The sequence below is a fragment of the Perna viridis genome, chromosome 10 (assembly GCF_037379345.1).
Source record: "Perna viridis isolate PV_CMFRI_1.1 ecotype Kerala chromosome 10, ASM3737934v1, whole genome shotgun sequence".
Lineage (NCBI taxonomy): Eukaryota > Metazoa > Mollusca > Bivalvia > Mytilida > Mytilidae > Perna > Perna viridis.
Genome location: NC_142454.1, coordinates 4121384 through 4145091, shown reverse-complemented (window position 1 = coordinate 4145091; position 23708 = coordinate 4121384). Strand labels below are relative to the sequence as shown.

General features: G+C 33.8%; 2 protein-coding genes across 11 annotated transcripts; one reads left to right on the top strand and one right to left on the bottom strand.

The window, feature by feature from the left end:
* Positions 1-415: 415 nt before the first annotated feature.
* On the bottom strand, positions 416-23155 carry LOC148604202 (uncharacterized). Of its 10 annotated transcripts, XM_088549020.1 has the most exons (14): positions 23096-23155; positions 20319-20361; positions 18045-18119; positions 12367-14647; positions 11510-11632; positions 10500-10655; positions 9945-9986; positions 9150-9315; positions 7941-8044; positions 5354-5485; positions 4495-4671; positions 4076-4185; positions 1680-3318; positions 416-1228 (listed from the first exon to the last, which is right to left on the bottom strand). In XM_088549020.1, the coding sequence occupies exons 7-13, from the start codon at positions 9982-9984 to the stop codon at positions 3163-3165; spliced, it is 885 nt and encodes a 294-aa protein (XP_088405146.1). In that variant the 5' UTR covers positions 9985-9986; positions 10500-10655; positions 11510-11632; positions 12367-14647; positions 18045-18119; positions 20319-20361; positions 23096-23155; the 3' UTR covers positions 416-1228; positions 1680-3162. The 10 variants fall into 10 exon arrangements, with proteins under 10 accessions (XP_088405146.1, XP_088405144.1, XP_088405143.1 ...); XM_088549018.1 differs by lacking the exon at positions 12367-14647 and having other exon boundaries at positions 11505-11632; XM_088549017.1 differs by lacking the exon at positions 12367-14647.
* LOC148604203 (alcohol dehydrogenase class-3-like) lies at positions 11652-18880 on the top strand. The gene is made up of 9 exons (XM_088550123.1): positions 11652-11804; positions 12300-12438; positions 12852-12942; positions 13216-13348; positions 14087-14173; positions 14583-14712; positions 16049-16179; positions 17718-17853; positions 18446-18880. Exons 1-9 carry the CDS (start codon positions 11652-11654, stop codon positions 18586-18588), a joined length of 1143 nt encoding a protein of 380 aa, XP_088406249.1. The 3' UTR covers positions 18589-18880.
* Positions 23156-23708: the final 553 nt, after the last annotated feature.

The following is a 23708-nucleotide window of genomic DNA, read 5'->3' as shown; positions in this document are numbered from 1 at the left end:
AAAGCTAAAGCACTTTTTGATACCTATCCGCAGCACTAAAACACTTCTATGGTCTAGTTAATGCTTTTTTCATCTACAAAAAATTTACATAATTCTAGTGTGTTGTCTTAGTTGTATTGGTTTGTATATAAGTTCATGTATTACCCACAACTCTATCTGTTGTGTTTTTATTGTTGTATGATAAACTTTAATTCCTCCATAAATGTGTTTGATTGTTTGTTTCTTTGCAGGTTTGTTTAGTTAGTTAATTATTCATTTAGATTGTATGTCTGTTTTTTTTTTGTTTTGTTTTGTTTTATTTTTGCTTGTAACTCATATATTTCATTTGTTGCATTTTTATATAATTTACGGATTGTAATTTATAGGATAATTTAGTTTCTCATTTTAGGAACCAGAGTTATGAAGAACAGGAATATTAAATACATAACAGTGTAAAGGAACAAACTAAAACATATACAGGAAGAGATTAATGCGGTATATATACAAGAATAAGCATTGTACATTTACAGTAGTTACCATCACCCTGTTCATGTCACCCAAATGAAAAAAAAAGTCTTACTCGGTTCTTGTTATATTAAAGATTTGTAAATCCTCATTTTATAATAGAAATGAAAAAAAATAAACCTTGTCCTCATGCATATAAAGACAGAGCATCGGCAAAAAATATCAAAGCGTTAGCAGTGGAATAATTCATATCCGTCAAAATATAAAAAAAAAACATGAACATATGAAACAAGGACGATCTTCCTACACAGGGTAGCGAACCGAATGAATAAAGTACATATAGAAGCTGATGATAAGGAAACCATGATGTCAAACAACAACAAAAACTAAAGCACTACCCAATATGAACTTCCACAGAAACCGGATGTAACATTAGGTGACCCAGAAGGGTAAACGTGTCCTGCTCCGCCAACGGCACCCGTCATATTGCAAGTGAGTATAATCCAGTAAATAATCTAACAACAACAATGCAACTCCCCGACACCGTTCACAAAAGACGTTTTAAATCATTGTAGTTTCTACATTGTATCTACATTTTCCTCTGTGGACTTGAATCTCGTAATTCATTTTTTTGACATAGCAGATCCAACACATGGTATATCTTCAATATCATCAGGTTCACAGTTCAGAGCTGACACTGAAACACAAACACTGTCATTGTGTCCTTTATTACTGTCCAGCTTTTTACTGAACCTTTCAAAAGTGAATTCTTTAACAAAATAAGCTGAAATAAACAGTATAATTCTGCCAATTATAATTTCTTAACGTTAATAATCTACTGAGTGTCTGCTGTTGATGTGTTCATGCTTCGATGTTTACCAAATTGAATGTACTTTCTCAATGATAAAATAATAAAACTGGCATTTACAACGGTATTTGAAAATTCATTACTTGTCTACGAACTTTTGATCTTATTTCACGTCTGTTAATAGTTTGGAAGTTTTGTATGTTTTTTTTTATTAATTCGTCTACGAAAATTAATTAAAAAGTTTTTTTTTTTATGTCTGAAAGACAATACCAATTGTCGTGTATGAAAATAACCAGTATATAGTTTGTGCCCATGGCCAATGAAGACCATACGTGAGAATTTTGGTCAAACTGAATCAAAGACAAGCATTCAACGTTGGATGGCATCTAAGCTATCTAAGCTATTTCGTTCTACAAATAAAACCTACCTCCGAAGCCTCTAGGTTGTTCAGGATGTATTTCTATCTTTTTCTTGAACTTGATGTAAAGTAAAGAAACTATAGTAACCATGACAACGACCAAACAACCAGCAATAGCTGCACCTAGTAACGAAGCCGATAGAGTGTTTGTATCATCAACGTTGTTAAATGCTAAAAATAGAAGTCAGCAAAAGATGAAACAATAACGGTTGACAAATGGTAGGAAATATGATATTGCAAGTAAAAATATTTTATAATTTATTAATCTAGTCTTTGATGGAATACGTAGGATAATAGGTGATGTCTTTAAAATTATACCTCAAATAAGATATCGCACGCTACGTCGCGCTATGAATACCCCCTACTCAACCATTTCTGTCAAAATCAGGAAGGGGGACACGGTATAAGTCATCATGCAAAAGCAATATACCAATTATATTTGTAAGCATTTCTGCTAAAAGAAACAAAGAAAATATACACTACAGAAACCTGTAACAAACGGATGGACGACGGACAGGGTCATTGAAATACAGTCCCCTCATTAATGTGCATAGTCGTATAGAATCGTACCACGCTAAAATGGTTCGCTGCATGTCTCAAATATTACAGTTTAAATTTCCACACATTAAATACAGATTTTTCCTTGATTGTTCTGAAGCTCTACACTTCTGTTTTTAGCGATTTTCATGTTTTCTTATCATTTCCTTATATTCAATTAAAACCATTTACTTACGACAAGTGTCTGAAATGAAAAGAAACGTGAAATAAATTAAGCTTTTCATGCAACACTATAATGAAATGCGTACATTATATGACATTTTGGTGCATGCGTGTCATCTACATGCCTCGATTAGTAATTTGGTTATAGGTAAATTATATGACGTGTCTTCTTCATGCCTCGATATGTAATTTATTTATATATAATATATATAACAAAAGTCATGTTGATCCATGATGCGTGTCTCTTCGAATTCGTGCCTCAGTAGGTAATTAGATTATACTTAAGTTATATGACATGTTGATGCATGCCTCTACGAATTCGTGCCTCAATAGGTAATTAGATTATACGTAAGTCTTCATGCCTCGATAGGTTATTTGTTTATACGTAAATTATATGACATGTTGGTGCATGCGCGTGTCTTCATGCCTCGATAGGTAATTTGTTTATACATTAAATATATGACATGTTGGTGCATGCATGTTCTCTACATGTTTGCTTATGCATAGATTCAATTATTATATGTAATACAATATTTCAGTATTTAACAATTATTTGATGAAAGATAAAATATAACAGCTGTACTAAAATCTACGCAGAATGACCTGTGTTGAACATTAATAATGTACTTCTATTCAGCGTTTTTTTGTCAGTAACTTATAACGAAAATTTAACACACAACTCCATTGAATCTGTGTTAATAATGGTCCAATTTTGAAAATGGAACTATTCTATACATATTTATTTTTTCTATATGTTACGGGTGATACTGTTTTAAAATAAAGCAATCTTACCAAGCACTAACAACTTACAATACGGTGTTAAAGAAGCTAAGTTTCCCCCAGTCGGTAATATTGAAGGAGATTGGTCTTTGTCACATTTCAGTTTTTGAAGACTTATATTTAATGTTGTTCCAGAAGATAATATTGCCTGTAATAAAACATTTCCATGCCAGCTAGTTGTTTTGTAAGATTGATCTAACATCAGTATACTTGTGGGGTTTAACTGCTACAACGCAAATGTTTCTAATAGCTAATGATAGTTGAATTATGTTACCTGCTGTTTTAAGTTTAAAATAATTTGGATTTATTCTCTAAAATGACTGTGCTATTACAAGTATACTAATGAGCCAGAATAAAAGCAGTATTTCCATTAGCAAATTACCTTTTGCAACGCTCTGAAGCAGGTTCTTAGTTTATTGGTCATTAGATGTTCTTTACAGGTTGTTCAAACGAGAGTTCATAAAACTGCGTTACACACAAGTCAAATATCACCCTGTCATACTTTCACAAGAGAGTGAAGGTCATGAACATTCCTTTCGCTTGACAGTGTGACAGGGTGATACTAATTGCAGCTTGATCGTGAACGAAGGACGTTAAAAACCACAAATAACTATTTATCGACGGTTCACAGAAGAGCCAAAATCAATGACGCATCACTCCATTTTTCAATAAATGGAACTAATTTTGATAGACACCTTTGCTCTATTTGTTAAAGTTGCAGTTTTGCTATATATTTTTTTAAGTAACAAAGGTGAACTGAAAACACCTTATTAGTTGTTGACGATCCTGAACATCCTCCGTTCACGATCAAGCTACAATACTAAGGTATATTATCAATCTGTTCATAATCATTTCTCTCGCTTGACAGTTTGACGGGAAAAATAAATGACGAAATGCACCCTTACCAAACAAGCAAATCTGTGGTAATTCACTGAATCTATTGTTCCGTTGTTAAATACCGTCAGATATATGATACTATGAGATGTGACTGATGCAATGCAAAACACTTCTGAATCTGAAAATTTCAAGCATGTTAATCAATCATTTTTCACACATACACTGCATTTGTTTGATGCTTGTTTTCGTTGATTGATGTATTTGTTTTTGAATCTTCGGTAATATTTATCAGAATATATGCAGCTACGTCACCGGAAACTCTAAAGGGTGGCGGCTTTGACAGGGCCACACTACCCTTGGTTCCGCCTATGGACTATCTTTATAGATAGGAAATTATCATTAATTTCAAATTACAAGATATCATGTTTAGTTTATTAATGGAAAATGGTGTATTGTTCAAACTTTTAGTATCGCTGTTATAATTTACCAGAAAAAGCAACTGTCGTAGGACATCGCGTATAGTTGAATGTCATCGTATTGCGGTATGTACAGACGTCCCATTCGGATTCGATCCCACACGAACTTCCGCTGCTTGAACTGTATGTGAAATAGTATGAGCCAAGGAGTACTGAAGGGCACCACTGTTTAGCAAAAATTTCAATTCCTATGAAAAGTTAATATAAAATTTGATAGAAGGTAAGCAAAGCAACACGATTTTAAACATGCATAATAATTTAGTGTCCATGAACTTACATGGAACTTCCATGAATACACCAAGGATAATACAAAAGCTGAGAAGAAAATTTGAAGTTAGCTTGAGCACAAGTTATAAAGGTATTGTGTTAAGTTGTAGTACATGTAAAGGCTACAGCATGCACTAGTGAACCCAGAAAATAAAAAGAGCGGGGGGATGGGTTATGTTATATAATTTGTTCGTTGTGCCAGATTTGCAAACAATATTCGAATTTTTCCGACGAAGGGAATGTCCCAACTCTCGCAAGGCTACCACTGGCACTAAAGTAGTATTTAACCATTTCATACATGTAATACGAAGAATGATAACCCACAGAGGTAGTTTTAGTAGTATTGACCCATTTTGATTACAGAAATCATTTTAGTAGTACGGTTTCATTGGGATAACAGAAATCGTTTTAGTAGTACGGTTCCATTGGTATTACAGCAATCGTTTTAGTAGTATGGTCCCATTTTGATTACAGAAATCGTTTTAGTGGTATGGTTCCTTTGGGATTTTAGAGTACACCCGATTTCATGCTCAATTCATCAGCAATAACACCGGCTCTAACAACCAACTATAATATAGTAGATTAGGAACGATTCAAACAAACCTTGTTTAACCATGACATTATACTCTTCTAGAGCCATCGGTGAATTGGTCTGACAGATTACACTTGGATCATTGATGACTGTACCTGACTGTATGATGTATACACGTTCATTGTTAGCATTTGGTTCTTCATCTGTTATATAAAAAGAGAAAACACTGATAAATCCTAATTTTGACAGCTACACTAAGACAGTAAGTAGTAATTTTCAACCATAAAAAGACATTGCAGAATTTAAACATGAGGAATACTGTAAGTCCCTTCTGACGTGTGAATGTGCTTCTTCTCTATACAGTTCTTCTGATCGTGTCATCACGGGTGATTTGAATATCATAGTGAATGCACTTCTACGTAAGGTAGTTTCTCATAGTCCAAAATTCAGAGAACTACAGCGCCTCAATCGGAAACTTAATTTCAAAACCATGCTGTTGAAGATTATCCAGATCACGGAAAAACAGAGAAAAGGACCAAGAACCAGAAATAGAGTCCTTGTCAGATTGGATACGTACAATCCGATCGTTGGTACGAATCGTATTGACAATCTCAAGAAATATGTCAATAAAAGACCCAAGTCCATATTCAACGATCGTAGGGTACTTAAATGCCTTTTCTCACTTCATGAGAAATATGTTATCGTCCCTGCGGACAAAACATCAAACAACATTGTATTTGTTTGTAAAGCCCATTAACTCAATTGCCTTATTAAGGTATTGGGTATTGATACTAACATTCCAGGTAATGCCAAATATAAATGTCCTACTTTTGACATATGTGAAATCCTAAACAACCATAAGTTCTTCAGGTTTTCTCTCAACATCGAAACACAATGTGAGGACTTTCCTTACTTGTATTAGATTCCCAAAATTCATAACAATCCATAAAAAGAAAGGCATATAGCTGGATCTTCATCTTGCTCCACGAAGGAGATGTCAATTCACCTTACAAAAATATTGTCTGCAGTAAAGGATAGACAGCAAGCTAGTTGCAATACCACCTATTCTCCTACTGGCATCAATCATATGTGGATACTTAAAAAAATCTAAAGATTTTAAGTTAAGTTTTAAGTAAATTACTTCAAAACCTTAAATCCTGCAGCTTTTAGGAAATTAGTTCTTTCCAAACTTTGGACTTCTCAACTCTTTACACTACGTTGCTACATGATCATAAATTTTCCTTACCTGTGCAGCAATACACCTTCATCTCCTGCATATGGTGTTTATGTTTCACAATTGATTCGCTACGCTGGGGCAAGTACTTACTACTCTTATTTCATTGAACGCCATAAGTATCTGCGTAACAGACTCCTGGATGAGTAATGATTGTTGTTTTTTGTAAACTGTTATTTGTGCTGACGTGACCGCTGATTTACCGATTATGGCATAATAACAAATGCTATTTCATTACCACTGGTATATTCACGCAGCAATGGAAGATGGAGGTTTAGCGCTCTGTAACCCACTATTTCGTTTAAAATGCCTGTACCAAGTCAGGACCATTGCGGTACCAGCTGCTCCGGTGGTGTAATATCTATTTTGCCCGATTTATCTTGGACTTGACTTGACTAGGGATCGGATTAGTGTTCGGTTAATTTATTGTTACCCTTATTCGACCTCCGAGAATAGAAGATTCCCATCAAAAATGTTTCTCTTAAAATATGAAACTTTGAAAAAAATACTTGACTGCGAAGTGAAGTATTCCAGCGCAATCACTTATATAACAACCGTTCGTCTTTAACAAGAAAAAAAGATACAATTTATTAGAAAATCAATAACAAACTAAAGTCATATACATTGTACAAGGCCAAGAAAGACGTTTCTACACTATGTATGATTAAAGGGGGCATAACCATGTAATTGCTGTAAGGTGAACCAACGTATCTTCAGTTTTTAGTTCGTCTACTTCATATTATTAATCGTGCCTGTCCAAATTTTTTCGGGACCGTGTTTGGTCTTCAAATTAGTTTCTCCGCACTAAATCCGTACTAAGTTAAGACTGGTCGAGAATATCATCGGAACTGGTTGAGACTTTCTTGAACCTTCTTACGTACCTTTTCTTGAGCATATATTAGTAGTTTTTGGTGACACCTTCTTTGAGCCTACCTTAGTAGTTTTTTTGGTGAAATCTTCTTGAGCCTACTTAGTATAGTTTTTTGGTGAGACCTTTTTGAGTCTACCTTTGTAGTTTTTGGTAAGACATTCTTGAGCCTACCTTAGTAGTTTTTTGGTGAGACCTTCTTGCGCCTACCTTTGTTGTTTTTGGTGAGACCTTCTTGAGCCTATCTTAGTAGTTTGTGGTAAGACCTTCTTGAGCTAGCTTAGTAGTTTTTGGTGAGGCCTTCTTTAGTTGGTAGTTTTCGTTGAGTCTATCCGTGCATATTTCAGACAATTTGTAGACAATGAAGACTAAATAAGCACATGTCAGCATGAACCCACTTCATTAGTTCTTGGTAAGGTTGTCATTACATGTAGTTAGTTGTATCATTTATTTTTATTGTGTTTATTTTAGTAGAATTCAGACTAAGTTACATAGGTCAAGACTAAGAAAACTTTAAGAAGCAAAATAAGTAATCTTTGTATTGAAATCACTTCACCTGACATTAAGTAATACTTGTAAGATGCAACCGTTATCTTTGTCATTTCCATACACACGTACACATCATGGTTGCTGCCAAACAAATTCACGCTCGTCTTGCCTCTGTAAATTTATAGCATGGAAATAAAATTTCAAAATGAAGAATACCAAGACATCAAAGTAGAAAGTCTATATAGAGACGTCAAAGTAGAAAGTCTATATAGAGACATCAAAGTAGAAAGTCTATACATAGACATCAAAGTAGAGAGTCTATACATAGACATCAAAGTAGAGAGTCTTTACAGAGACATCAAAGTAGACAGTCTATACAGAGACATCAGAGTAGAGAGTCTATACAGAGACATCAGAGTAGAGAGTCTATACAGAGACATCAAAGTAGACAGTCTATACAAAGACATCAAGGTACAGAGTCTATACATAGACATCAAAGTAGAGAGTCTATACATAGACATCAAAGTAGACAGTCTATACAGAGACATCAGAGTACAGTCTCTATACAGAGATATCAAAGTACAGATTCTATACATAGACATCAAAGTAGATAGTCTATACAGAGACATCAAAGTAGACAGTCTATACAGAGACATCAAAGTAGACAGTCTATACAGAGACATCAAGGTAGAGAGTCTATACAGAGACATCAAAGTAGACAGTCTATACAGAGACATCAAAGTAGACAGTCTATACAGAGACATCAAGATCCAAACAACGTGAAGACATAAAACAGAAACGATCTACATACACAAACAAGTCAACAAAACAAAATAAAATACAATATTTGGCAAAATAAACTCTAGCTAAAATCGAAGAAGATTCCAATTATATTTACTTAGATATGCGTAATATTAGGCATGGAGGTCAATTTAAAGGATGTACATTATAAAACATGACGAGTATATATTTTACCTGTAAATGGACACCATTTTTGGTAAAAGTTTTACATAATTACAGTGCGGTATGTATATGATTTACATCTTCTCACTCTTGTGGTGTGGAAAAGAAGTATCGGAAAATTAGACTTCTGAAGATGTAATCAACTGTAGTATTATCCTGTCTGTCCTCTTACACCCAAGACTTTTGTATCCATTATTGGCGTTTTATTTAAGTAAAACATTTTCCACTTTTGAAGTCAAGAGAGGAACCGTTATCAAACCCCGACCATCCGTACATGTTTAAAGAACAATATATTTCAAATTTAAATACACACCTTGATATAATCAGACCATCAAAAACAGTAAAACAATCCCAGTCAGATATTATGCTGGAATAAGACTGAATGTCAAACCCAGACATTTCGGAGTCGGTAAAAGACAGGACACCTCGAGCATTATCGTACCATGTAGAATTCTGGATCTGTGGCGGATAAACACATGCTAAAGAAACAGAACATATATTTGGACATAAAAAGAGCATTTACTAAATAAGAGGTAAACGTTGAGCATGCGAGGATCATGTTTAGAAGTAAAACATGTTAAACTCTGAGACATGCAACATTAATCTGGACCTCGTAGATCGAGATTTAAAAACATCAACCAAATGAATATTTTTAAAAAAAACGTGGTTTTTTAAAAGTTACCATAAAGAAAATAACTTTCCCTAAACGGGTAAATATTTTTTCTAATTTTCAGATTCGTAAACAAACCTATAGGCTTCAATAGAATTCAGACATTGCCAATGGTAGGGGTAATACAAGGAAAACCCCACCAAATAATACTTGCTCGGTCTACATACATTTTTCACACCATATTTTTACGTAACAATAGTCCTTCCTGTTTCTTCAAAGAATATAAAATTATCAAAGTCTTTCTTAAATTAACCAAATCAAAACGATAACTCTTACAAAGTGCCAATTACAATATTTATAATTTTTGTATCAAATCTGGCAGTGTGGTATGTAAATGTTTTATCAGAATTAAAAGTGAAACTTTAATGTTCTTGCATGCTTGTATCATCACCACTTAAGAAGACGCTTCTTAATAACTAAAATGGTACTTAAACCTACCTAGAGAATCTTTGCAAAGGATTATGACAAGAAACAGCATCCCTGGTGTAATACAAGTCAAAATTAACTATTTTTTTTAATGTCACAAAGTCATTGTGCTAAACAAGAATTTAAACACAGGTATAATACTTAATAATTACTTGTGATAAATTTAGTAAATATACAAGTATTACATAAGCAATTAATTTTAATACGCTCTGAAAAAAATATTGATATTTCAGTAAAATTGTGTGACAAGCTAATAAATTATTCAATACAAATATGAAATATGATTTTCCCTAGAGCCTTTTCTAAACGTTTCTATTAAAAACATTTTAGGCATAGTCATTGCTTAAAGCATTACATAAAAGTGCATTTACAAAAAAAATCCAATTTTGATGTGAAGTTTAAGTTTTTTTAAGTTACTTTAAGTTATTATTGAAAAACTTTTTTAATGTGTGAATTTGTGAAGTTAGATTAAACACTGTGTAATTCTGAAACGGATAGATGTAAAATCAAATCTTTTAATCGTATTACTGACATTACAATATTTATTGATTATTTAATTCAACTTACACTAGATTATTCATCCTGGTGATTTCCCGTACGCGAAGGTTTTATTTTATTTTGGGCTCGTCCGGGTTGATACTAAAGATAATTCCTGAGTTCAAGCCCGATGAATTTATACAAGGTACATGTACTGGAAGCTATTGATGTAAACGCCTTGTAGTGCTTAAATAAATAAGTATAAATCTAGACTGTACAGTGATCGTCACTATAAGAGTGTAACTTGCGTTTGAGTAGAGTCCGTGTTATTGTATATGATTTCTGGAATTACTTCTTTAATTATTTATAAAATGTGGTCTATTATGGTCGTTTCCTCACCGATATCTGCTCACGTCTAGTTTGCTTCGTTACTTCTTTAATTATGTATGAAGTGTTGTCTGTAATGGTCGTTTTCCCACCGATATCTGCTCCCGTCTAGTTTGCTTCGTTACTTCTTTAATTATGTATGAAAGGTGGTCTATAATGGTCGTCCCCCCCCCCCCCGATATCTGCTCTCGTCTAGTTTGCTTCGTTACTCCTTTAATTATGTATGAATGGTGGTCTATAATGGTCGTTTCCTCACCGATATCTGCTCCCGTCTCTGCCTCATTACTTTAATTTTTTTCTTACGTTCCCTTGTACCATGCATCTATTTTCTATAAAGCGTTATATCCTAGAAGGTAGTGGTCAGAGAGGTTACATGAGGTCTTAAAAGGTAACTAACCCGGATGATTCATTACATGTAGACATATATAAAATCTATCTTTTATTCGTCATACAGCTTCACTTCCAAAACAACGGCTGACGACAGCATTGCAGTAAAGCTAAACTCCAAATGGCAACTACAGCTGGAAAAGTTTGTGCTTTAATTATGTTCACATCTTTGCTTATTTTCTTTAGTTTCTTCTGTTTTGTTTCGCTGTGTTCTGCTTCTTTTTCATGGATTAGAAAAAACATCTAAGCTGAAGCGTTAATTAGTTACATGTAAGCCTGAATTGATTTGTTAACATTTTGTGAATTTGTGCCATATATTACCTTACATGCAAGTATTCTTTTTTCTTCATTTGTATTGTTTCGAGTTTCCCAGTTTTCGTTGTCTTGCTTCATCTTATATTTTTACAATTATCTCGCATTGATCTTTGATTCTGTACAATTGTTGATATCTACAGACAAGAACATTAGATGCGACCAGATTCTCTCCCTTCTTTATTATTGTCTACTTTGTCTCTGCAGCCTATACAGTGCAAAGCCGCGGTTGCATGGCAAGTAAACAAACCTATCACCATAGAAACGATTGAAGTGGCACCACCACAAACTGGAGAAGTCAGAATCAAGGTACATTCCGTATGCAATCATTCATACTTTAAACAAAATTAACCAAACAAGGGTCTATTTTTTTTCTAAATTATTGTGTACTGGTTAAGGATAGTCGAGCCAGTAGACATAATTGAGTCTACCGGTGGCGTTTCTTATGCGCACATGAGACATTGCTAGGGTAATATATTGGTAATACGGTAACCATTATGCATTTAGTAACGAATCAACCGATACATTTTTAATTAACCCTTTACACTGCCACCGACTTGCATGCGTCTGTATTTCTGCCATTATAACAGAACGACTAAGATCAATAGTTTGCATATGTCCATCTGTATAAAGTCAAATTGTTAAATGATAATTATTATGTAAACGTTGTATAAATGTTATTTTGTCCCATTTTATTTTTTGCCTTTAATCTTCTATATTAATAGGAGGTTATCATTTGATCATCGGAGTTAATAGGAGAGTACTATTTTTTGTTTTTTGTTTTTTGTTTTTGTTTTAATAAAGGTACTATACTCAGCGGTGTGTCACAGCGACCTAAGCGTTTTAAATGGAGATGTCACAAGCACATTACCTATTGTTCTTGGTCATGAAGGAGCTGGAATCATTGAGAGCGTCGGTAAAGGTGTCACAGAGTTCAAAGTTGGTAAGTGTAGTATAATCAACACATATGCACATAAGTACTGATGTCTGAAAGCTAACGTTTGACACTAACAAGGATTTAAGTGTTCCTATCTTAAATAGCAGCAGCACAATTATGAACCAAACACGACTAGATACTATTAATAGCAGACAGTACCTCATTTGTAAAATTCTGATAAAACAAAATGCAACATCACAACTAGAACTGCAATGTCAATTTTTTATTTACTGACATCAATTAAATATCGTTTTGAAATGAATTTCTTCATGTCTCAGGTCTCACATACATTTATACACATCCCCTCGCATACCGGTACCAGGGACATCACAAGCAAGATAATAAATCAGAAATTTAAAAATTTAAAAGAAAAAAAAATCCAGAAATTGAAGGTCCCTGGTCTGTTTTTATTCTTATAGGAGACCAAGTTCTACCTTTGTACATTCCACAATGTGATAAATGTACTGCGTGTAAAAACGGTAAATCGAATGTTTGTGATAATTTTCTGAGGTATGTATACTGTTCTAACAATGTATTTTCTTTCTTTCCCTTCAACAATAGAATTTATTTTTGTATTAAAGTCAACAAATAAAAATTGTCATCGAATTATTTACAAACACTATCATAGTGTGGTAAAAATATGTAAATACAACTGTTACCAGAAACTGTATGTTTTTTAATATAGATATATTTTGGGTGCAACACAAGAAGATTCATAACACATATTTCATGTAATGAAAGGATTACTATCAGCGAAGCTATATTACCAATTTATGTTTTTAGTCCCGGGTTTCTGGTGGGTATACAGGCAGACGGACGTACTAGATTTACATGTAAAGGGCAACAAATATCGCAGTTTTTATCATGTGGAACATTTAGCCAATACGTAGTTCTTCCAGAAGTATCTGTATGCAAGGTAAATAAAAATACATTCCCATTGTAGGTCTTTTACTGTTTGCTTGTTCGAACTTGTTACAATGATAATAATTTTGTAGAAATGAGTACTAGAAAGTCTCCTTTTCGTTTCTTTTTCCTGGACCGGAATTATATATTTAACTTTCTCGATTGGATTTTACAATGATAAGGCGTGTACAACATGTAAAAATTTCTACTTTCTAAAAAATGTGAATACAATATAATGCATTTTGGCAATTAAGTGAGAAAAAAAAATTGTTAAAATCTTTTTATAATATCAAACAGTACCGTACTCATCATATTTCGCCTTTTCCTTCGAATCATGTTTTACCCTTTACCTGCTACTTGACTATTAAACATTACTGTTGTACCTACTATTGCTATATATAACTGCTGCATTATATTTATAACTATCTTGATATGATTGAAGGTAGTTATTGTCCATTATGTTGTAACTTGCTTAGAAAACAGTTGTGTTTGGTTTGACCCATGTCATACTGTCAAGTGATCGTGAACGGATTAATAAAAGATGTCAAACATTACAGCGCGAATGGACGGTGTTAGGAAAGATTCCTGAACAACAATTCTGTTACATTCTTGACCTTTTCAACAAAACTACAACTTTTACAAGCAATTTACTTAACTAATAATTAGCGGAAAAGGGAATAGTTTAAGAAAAAGTGACGAAGTAGTCGTTACACAACACAAATGGTGTTATGATTTACTTGTGTCTATACAGATCAACCAAACTGCAGCGTTAGACAAAGCATGTCTGTTGGCTTGTGGTGTACCTACAGGTTACGGTTCAGCCTTAAACACTGCTAAGGTATAAGGTACATGTATCAGTTTGAACTTGGATATTTTTAAGCCTCTCCTGAGTGAAATACGCGTACTAGGTGCCTTTTTGAGTAGTTTTTATCCAAATGAGTACTAGTAATTCTTTTCCTTGTAAAAATATAGTTTTTTAGACAGATATACTACATGTACTTGGGATTTTTACAAGTAATAAAGTAAAACTATATGAAACAGGCATCAGCTGCAAAGAAATGATTCCTTTCGTTTTTTTACGTAATGTCATAATTATAACTGATAGGAAAGACGAAACTTAAAACTGAAAATCCTGTTGTTGCTGTCAGACTAATAATGAATGAATAAAATATACATGTTGTAATAATAAAAATATGTAAAATGCATGTACATAATTTGATAAATTTATTGGTATTTCTTTATAACAGGTTAAAGCAGGTTCGACATGCGCTGTTTTTGGACTAGGCACCGTCGGTCTGTCAGCAGTTATGGGCTGTAAAAATGCAGGAGCAGAACGAATTATAGGAATAGATATCAATTCAGACAAATTTAAATACGGTAGGTAAAGTAGGTATTTTATTTATTATGAATTATTTTAAAAGATGTATCACACCATGGAAGATTTAAAGGGTGATAAGATTGTAACTTGACTGGGACTTACTCTTTAAATTAGAAAATATAAGCCTGTTTGACAGAAAATGAAACGTTTGTTGCATTGTAAAATTCGAAATTGAACATAATTATTAATAAAATTTATAAAACTGTGTGATAATCCCTCCACACTACGAAGATGCTTTAAGAGAGGGAATCGTTTTGACCGTTATCAGTCAAAACAATCAGAAATCAACCCATACATTATTGTAGAGCGAAGATTTGCTTTTCCGAAAATTGCTATTGCTTTTTTGGAACAATTTTGTTACTTCAAAAAAATTTTTGTCGCTTTTCCGAAAAAAATCTTCTAGTCAGGTTTCATGTTTCCTCCCTGCCAAGGGTACTCATCAGGTGGCTTTTTTGGTACACATGGACATGCATACAAGTGATACCACGACAATTTACATCGTTATTTATTTTTTTTTTTTATTTTTTTTATTTTAAGTTTTATAAGCAAGGTTAAAATACACAAGCACTAAATGGTAAAACTATAAATCTTAATCTATTTCATACAGTTAACAAAAAGAAATCTACTAGTGACCAATAACAAACATGACCACTACCATCCATGCGAGTACATTTTGCGGTTAGATATACCTGAGAAGAACTGGCTTAAACCGGTCACATGAAATCAAGTGGAAAAGGAAAAAAACAAATTTTCGGAACAGTGTAAAAAAAAATTCGGAAAAGCAAAAAAACTGGTTATCCAAAATTTTCGCAAAAGCAAGAGTATTAAATTTTTAGACAGTCTAAATTTTGAAATATTAATGAAACTTTCCTGTAATAAAATGTGCGAAATAATGCCATTTGCCCCTATACATGTACGTAATCTTCTATCAATCAGATAATGAATTATTATTAACCTGAATACAGTGGACTTTAATGTATCACTTTTTTGTTACATTAGTATGCCATTTTTTATAAAATCCTTCCACAAAAATTGCATCCAGTTAGATTGTAATACTAAGATTTGAGGAAAACTTCAGGATTTTGGGACTGAGAATTTGAAAATTAATATACTCTTGACGCTGGGTCCAGCTGCAATCAAAATGCAAATAATGATTTTTTCCTTTTTAAGTATTTTAAGTATTCACTTTCAAAGGACCTTGTTGGTCGAAAAAGTGTTGAAGACATGTTTGAGGAAACAATCCATTTGCTTTTTTATCAAACCAGGGCCTGCACTTGTCTGTTTGTTTGCATTTAATATCAGTAAGTATTGTTGTTATTCATGGTATTCTTGTAGGGAAAGCGTTGGGCATGACAGAGGAAGTAAACCCTAAGGACCACAACAAACCTCTCCACGAAGTGTTGATAGGGATGACTGGAGGTGGAGTCGATTATGCATTTGAATGTGTTGGTAAAGTAGATGTAATGGTAAGCATGACTGTAAAATATATTCTGAAGTTTATGCATTCATTACAAATCGTTTAGATGGTATTTAAGCAAAGTTAAGTTTATGTAGTATTGTTTACATTGTTAATTTGGCATTCACAATATTTCAAATCTTTTTTTTTTTGATACTTTGATAACAACGATCGTTTCCAGCCGAGCCTTCCGAATTTATTTTTATTTGAAACAAGCTTTCCGATTGGTTGGTTTTCTTTCAGAAAACTAAGCTATATTTTGTATAAATTGCTTTGGGACTGTGACGTCATGAATATCGACAGCCCACAAACAAAATCAAATTTTGATAACGAATCATTTTTCTGACGCAGTCGGTATAGTTTTGCTTTTTACCTTTTGACCTCAAGGACGCTCTTCTATGGAAACCTAAGTCACCTGATGGCAATTCTGTTTCACGATTGGCCAAATACTGATACCTAAGTGGCGTTCGAAAAAAAGCTATATAGAAAATTTGAAATGACGTGCCATATATGTTATTTTCTTGACACAAATGATTGACTGATTGATTGTTGGGGTTTAACGCCCGAGCAGCAATATTTCAGCTATATTCAGGCGATGAACATGAAATGGATAAAATTAATATGAAATGATGATGAAATGAAAAATGGATGGTACACAAGGATAATGGGGTCGACAAATTTTGATTGCCACTGGGAGTAGGGAGAGTTTAGGTAGGGTCGGAAAATTCAGCCTCCTGTGGCAGAGCCCTATGGTTCCTACTCCGGGAAAATACCACAGAAGGGTTCTTTAACGTGCGAGGAACGTGGCATTTTTTCCAACACGGTGCATCACTAAGGTTTGCGGTCAGGTTTTCCGTATTACGGCCTGACGACCCCAGCATGGAACATGCCAGGATTACCCCATTCCACCACCTGGGGCACACATCCCAGTTGCTCTATGGGCAGAGCGCCTTTGTCCCCGGCCAGGATTTTGAGTCGCCTTTTACGACAAGCTCAGTGCTGCTGCGGGCCTATTCTTTTAACACCCGGATCCGCACGTGGCTGACACAAATGAAGAAACTTTGAATGAAGAAACTTTGAAGTAATTAAAGGAACAAAATTTTACTGCGTCGGCTATCTTTTTTTAAAGATAGTACTTGGTTAATATTTGATCTGAACCCATTAGAAATTAAATTATTGCGGTTTATAAGTGGAATTATAATCGCAATTCTGTTTCCCGATTGGCCAAATACTGTTAACTTAGTGGCGTTCAAAAAAACGGCATCGAAATTGCGTGCCATGTGTTTTTTTAATGAAATGTAGAAAATTAAAAGTAAAAAGAACAAGATTTTACTGCGTCGGCTATCTTTATTTTTAAAGTTACTTCTTGTTTTATTTTTACGTCATTTCAGATAACAGTTCAAAAATAGAAACATTCCTTAATTAAAATGTCAATATCAACGATTCTGATGTACTTATATTTGGAGATTGGCTTATTGTCAACATTTATTGGAATGATATGATTACATGTATTTCAACAAGTTCTAACATTTAAAATTATAATTTTAGAAACAAGCTTATGATTGTACAAGATTTGGATACGGCAAAACTGTCATTATTGGTCTCGCCGAAAGTGCAGCTGAATTTAAGACCAATCCACTCATGATTACATTCGGGAAAACTTTAACAGGCTCTGTCTTTGGAGGTTTGACGTTATATTAAATTATTTATTACAACTGAGGAAACATAATCCTGATTAAACGGAGACACTTCCGAAACCAAACATTTTTAAATCACTGTAGTCGGTTTCAAGGCATCTTAAACCTTACATGTTATTTTAATAACTTGCCACCTTAGAGAACAGGAAAGAAAAATAACAAAATCATTTCTACTTACTTTTGTATCTGTAGTTTAGTTATAGTATTTCTTCTTGTCTTCTGGGTACTTTCTTTAAAATGCTTCCGAATGGAGCTAAATGGGAGACAATCAATAGCCTGACAATGGAACAAGTGAAAAGTTGGATCATCGGATCAAACAGCTCCGAGATTAATTTATTGTATTGACTCATATTTCTTCATGTGCATTTCCGGTTTCACCCATTTCATATTACTTGTATGCTGTATTCATGACTTGTCCTTATCTGTTTCGTGAGAATACAATTGTGTAACATACAAGGTATGTTTATGCCCGTCAGTTTGTTGTAAACTTTGTCTTATTAAAAAAAACAATGATGTAGTTAGGTCATGGGGTTTTATACTAATAATTTAAAAAAAAAACTGTGTCATTTTTTCTTTCAGGGTATCGTGGTAAAAAGGACGTGCCATCTTTACTACAAAGCTACGACAAAAACGATTTGAAACTAGATGAGTTTGTAACCCATAGAATGGCACTTAGCAAAATTAACGATGCTTTCACATTATTGAAGCAAACTAAAAGGTAGTTTTCAGCTGCACTCAACTCGTGGAGTTGTACGTAAATTTACTACCTACTGTCGACAATTGTTCATTTTTTACTTTTAGCAGACATCCATTTGGCATCATTTAGTATTTCAATAGATAATAATTATAAATATGAGAAATAATGATATATTCTAATTACATATGTAATGCTAAAAGAAAGTGATGTTGTTGCTTTAAATCAGTCTAGGATATTACATCCTTGTAATGTTGAAAAAGAGACAGCAACAAACACTTTACGACATCGGAAAAAGATCCAAGATTCCCGACTTGGCATTATAGGTCTTCATTTCGTTTAATCTTTGGATTTGAGAAAGAAGTGAATTTGAACATATGTAACTTTTATGTATGTTGATATAATTGTTTACCAAAAGTCAACGTCACATGTGAAAAATATACAACTATATGTCGACAGTTAATGAGACTTACGATGTGATCCTTTGGTAACAGGGATTATGTTTATACACACGATATGGCCCTTTGGTGAGAGGGACGACGTTTATACACACGATATGGCTCTTTTGGTGACAGGGACGACGTTTATACACACGATGTGGCCCTTTGATGACAATGGCGATGCTTATACATTGATATTTCCCTTTGGTGACAGGGACGACGTTTATACACACGATACTTCCCTTTGGGGACAGGGACGACGTTTATACACCCAAATGCTGACTTTCTGGAAAATTCTTACATTACATTTGATACATCTACACAAACATTGGCTTCATGTACATTTTTGTTATTTTTCACAAACAAATAACGATCGACTAGGTATAACAACTAATTATCGTTATTTTTTTCTTTTGAAGCTTGAGGACTGTAATAGATCTATGGCAATAGAAACAGTAACCATGATGGTAATATTATACCATGTACAGTGTGCACAAGGGCTTGCATTATTATTGAATACCTTTCTTCATTATTATTCAAATCAGACAGGAGATGTATGCAAGTCAAAAATCTACCAATTGCATTTTTATTTCTCATTCAGAAACACGAACAGACAACATAACCAGTCTTTAATTAATTCGTCATTTTGAGATAAAAAATATACATTGTATGCAAGAGTAATGTTGATTTTAGTGCGAGACCAGTAGTGTCTCACAAATACAGATCTGTATACAGAAATGTCCTAAGTTACGTTTGATACGTCACAGCTTAAAAAAGCTCATTGTTTGGTGAGTAAAATTCTGAACCATGAATCACCTCTACTATTGGCAGTGCCTGAATGTCATGCGCATTGGTAATTTATTTTCTCTATCGCTATGTTTATTGTACATTTCTTTTTTTTATTTTTTGGCGACAAAAAAGGGACACAACAGATTCCTTATGATAGCGTTTTGAATAATGTACCGGTATATTAATGTATTCATGTACATTGTTAGGGAGTATATGTTGATATTATAGTTTCTTTATTCAGTATATTGATTTAATAAATAAAGGGGTTTTATATTTCATGGCGTTTTATATTATCAGCTCTTCAATGATTTGGGATATACATGTATATATGTTTAGTGTGTTGTATGAATAACTGTTTAACAACTTTGACTTCTACATGACAGAAGGATAATTATGTGTAGGTGGCATAAGAAAACTACATCAATAATGATTCAGTAAAATGGAAGTAATCACGCACTGTCCACAGACGACAAGTGGCACATATATTCACAAAAACATATATAGACAGGCAAATCTGTTTCAATCTTACCGGTATTAGTCTTGATTTGTCGTTTAAGCACAGTACATGAAATCTGAAAGCAACGTATGTTTGTTAAAATATTATGATAGCTCCTCGATTTATGTTTAAATGAGGCGAGTTCTGGAATCTTTGGCTCCTTTTGAAAAATAAAACGTTATAACTACATGTATTCCAATACATTACCACAGCATTATTAGTGACCAAAGCAGTTACATTGAAAACAATGATCTTGACTGAAATATCAGCTTTTTTACATGCATTTTAAAAGATCGTTCAAGAGTAAAGTAAAATAAGAACGGGTACGTAAGAATGCAATTTTCGCCACATCATACTTAATCGGTTATAAATCAAAACTTGACATTTTCTACTTAACAATATCCAACACATGTCAGGCACTGATCAAAGGATGAACGTTCCGGGGATTTGGGGATATTTATTTTTGCACGAAATCTTCATTTTTCGCAAATTCTTCTCCACATTTCGTTCTGTTTACACCCCTATAACATGAAATCCTGGATCCGCGTCTATATGTTAGGATAATGATACAAGCAATTGGTTAAAACGACACGAGAACAAATCCGTGACAACAGAAAAACTAAGCTCACGATGAGCAAGCTTGTTACATAAAACTCTGCTTTAACATTCTCTTAATTCGTCATGAACTCGTGGATCGTTACGGTATACCCATTAGCACCATAAAAACTGATTTGCTCAATGTGTCATAGTTTTTCTTTCCTGTTTCGTCTACCCTGGACTTGACTTATAATGAGCAACTCGCCAGGTGTTTCTAGAAAAGCAGAGGACGCTTACCCTACCGGTGCACCTGGTCCATGCTCCCAGTTTTTAGTGGAGTCCAAGTTGCTGATTTAATTTTGTTACTTGGTATATGTATGTATTATTTTGGTCATTTTATGTTCTTTGTTGTATTTGTCTGTTTTCCATGTCTAGTCTTTGTCCCTGAATTACATTCTTTTGATTTCCGCTAGAATTCCCTACATTACTCTTTTTAATCCAAAGCAAAATTCATTGTGTGTTGGATGTTTTTTTTTTCACTTTGTAATACAAATATAACACCGTGAGACATATAATCGTAAATTTATTACTCGATCAAGGAAGTTTTGTTTTTATTTACAGTATGTTATTCCCATCTCGCATGCAAGACGAGATAAATAATCAAAAGCTAAACGCCTAACATCGCTAACAGTGATGAAAATAACGATTGCTAGTTAGTCAAGTCGCTGGTTTGGCTAAAATGTGATGAGAATCCACACAAGGCACGGGATGGTGGCTCTTAAATTAAGTACACATGAACAATAGAAAAGGAAATGTTATAATTTACATAGAGGAGAAAGTCAATTAATGAAAAAGACAGAACTATCCTGTTAGTCCGAATTTCCTCTGACCCTGCAACCTTCCTCTTTTTTGTTTGGATATTGATATGTCGGGTTGGGGTCAGAACGATGTGCCATACAAAAAGTTGGAGATTTAGCGGTACCGCGGAGTATCGCCCTTCAACCGCTTGTAACGACTTTCAAGTTGAAATTGTGCATGTCACACCTACCTAATTCGATTCCGGAATAATTTTCCTGTATGCTGATACCAAATTTGCTACAAAAATTACATTTATTATTGAAGTTTCGATAATTTTCCACGAGAGACCCTGTTTTGTTGACATTTTGAACCGTAATAAGAGTAGTCGTAGCTTGTTACCTTTGGAACGGAACGGAGCAGAAACGATTTTTAAAACCGGAATCTAACAGAACATTTCAAAATTCTGCTGAAAAACTACGTGTCCGCTACCCTTCCGTTCCAAAAGTAACAAGCTCCGCCTACTCTCAATTACGGTTCAAAATGTGTACAAAACAGGGTCTCTCGTGGAAAATTATCGAAACTTCAATAATAAATGTAATTTTTGTAGCAAATTTGGTATCAGCATACAGGAAAATGATTCCGGAATCGAACTAGGTATGTTTGACATGCACAATTTTATTTTGAAAGTCGTTACAAGCGGTTGAAGGGCGATACTCCGCGGTACCGCTAAATCTCCAACTTTTTGTATGATACATCGTTCTGATCATGAACCCAACCCGACATATCAATATCCAAATAAAAAAGAGGAGGGTTGCAGGGTCAGAGGAAATTTGGACTAATCCTGTGTATGTTTAAAAATATTTTCAATGTAAAAACCTGAAAACATGTATACGGAGATATACGGAATCGACTGATAATTATATTACAGATGTAAGGGATTTGTTCAAAAGATTAAGCAACTATGTGATTTTCTTACCTTTGTTTATTAATTCAAACAGTGGTAGAATATATTATCATGAATGGGTATGCTTTTCGCGCTGAACAAATATATATGCATTGGACTGATTTTCATGCCAGGCATATATATGAATGGGGTAGTTTTTTCCAGCTCCAGTACCCAATTTTAACGAAAGTGACCCCCTGTGGAAAATACACGATACAGCAACATTTCACAGATTTTTTTTCTACATTGGGCGTTTGTAAAAAAAGATACTTAGTGTAGTATAAGGTATGCAATGAAAATACCAAAAGTTTCGTTATAAAAAAATGCATAAAATTATATTATTAACATTAGATCAGATAAGAGACGGCAAACTTTTTAGAAAAGCTATTATTTGGTTTTTTTTTCATCATCTACCACGTTACTGCTACATTTTATACAGGATATAATAAAAACAGCATCAAAGTGTGACTTACATAGCACTGTCACGAGTCCATAATATCATGTGATTTCGTGTGTATTAAAGGTTACTTACCTGTATTTAAAAATAAAGTTTGACTGAAATTCTATAGATCACACTAACACGATGGATAAGTGGCCGGGTAATCTTGATAATAAATGATTACGTGCATGTGTACATTACGGAAGCGTATTAGGGCCATCCTTGTTTTAATTTTTTTTTTCAAATTGTCGATTTTAATCTTGGAATTATCATCATTAATCTTGGAATTATCAACATTAAACTTGGAAATTCCAACTTTAATCTTGGAATCATTAACGTTTAATTATATTAATCTTTGAATTATCAACTTTATATTAATCATGGAATTATCAACTTAATCTTGGAATTATCAACATTAATCTTGGAATTTCCAATGAGCGTCGGACTTGTGGCATTATCTCGGTTTCCAATACTTTATATTATACAAAGGTTTCCGTCACTGGATAACTAAATATTATGACGATTCAACCATACCTTTGTATTCAGGGGCGGATCCAGGATTGTAAGGTGAGGTACAATTGACCGGAGGAGGGGGTTGTCCTTGACCTAAAAATAGGAAGAATAGGAAAAAAAATAAATCGCCCTTAAAAATATTGATAACTTAAAACATATTAAAATCAGCATGCCATTGGGTACATCTATTTTA

Coding starts and splice junctions, on each gene's coding strand:
- LOC148604202 (XM_088549020.1), bottom strand. CDS start 9,984: ATGCTGTTTCTTGTCATAATCCTTTGCAAAGATTCTCTAG. Junction 4,186..4,494: donor TACGACAGTTGCTTTTTCTG/GTAAATTATAAC, acceptor TGAAATTTTCAG/ATTCAGAAGTGTTTTGCATT. Junction 3,319..4,075: donor ACCACAGATTTGCTTGTTTG/GTAAGGGTGCAT, acceptor GTTTTATTACAG/GCAATATTATCTTCTGGAAC.
- LOC148604203 (XM_088550123.1), top strand. CDS start 11,652: ATGCGACCAGATTCTCTCCCTTCTTTATTATTGTCTACTTTGTCTCTG. Junction 14,713..16,048: donor TTCAGACAAATTTAAATACG/GTAGGTAAAGTA, acceptor GTATTCTTGTAG/GGAAAGCGTTGGGCATGACA. Junction 17,854..18,445: donor AACAGGCTCTGTCTTTGGAG/GTTTGACGTTAT, acceptor TTTTTCTTTCAG/GGTATCGTGGTAAAAAGGAC.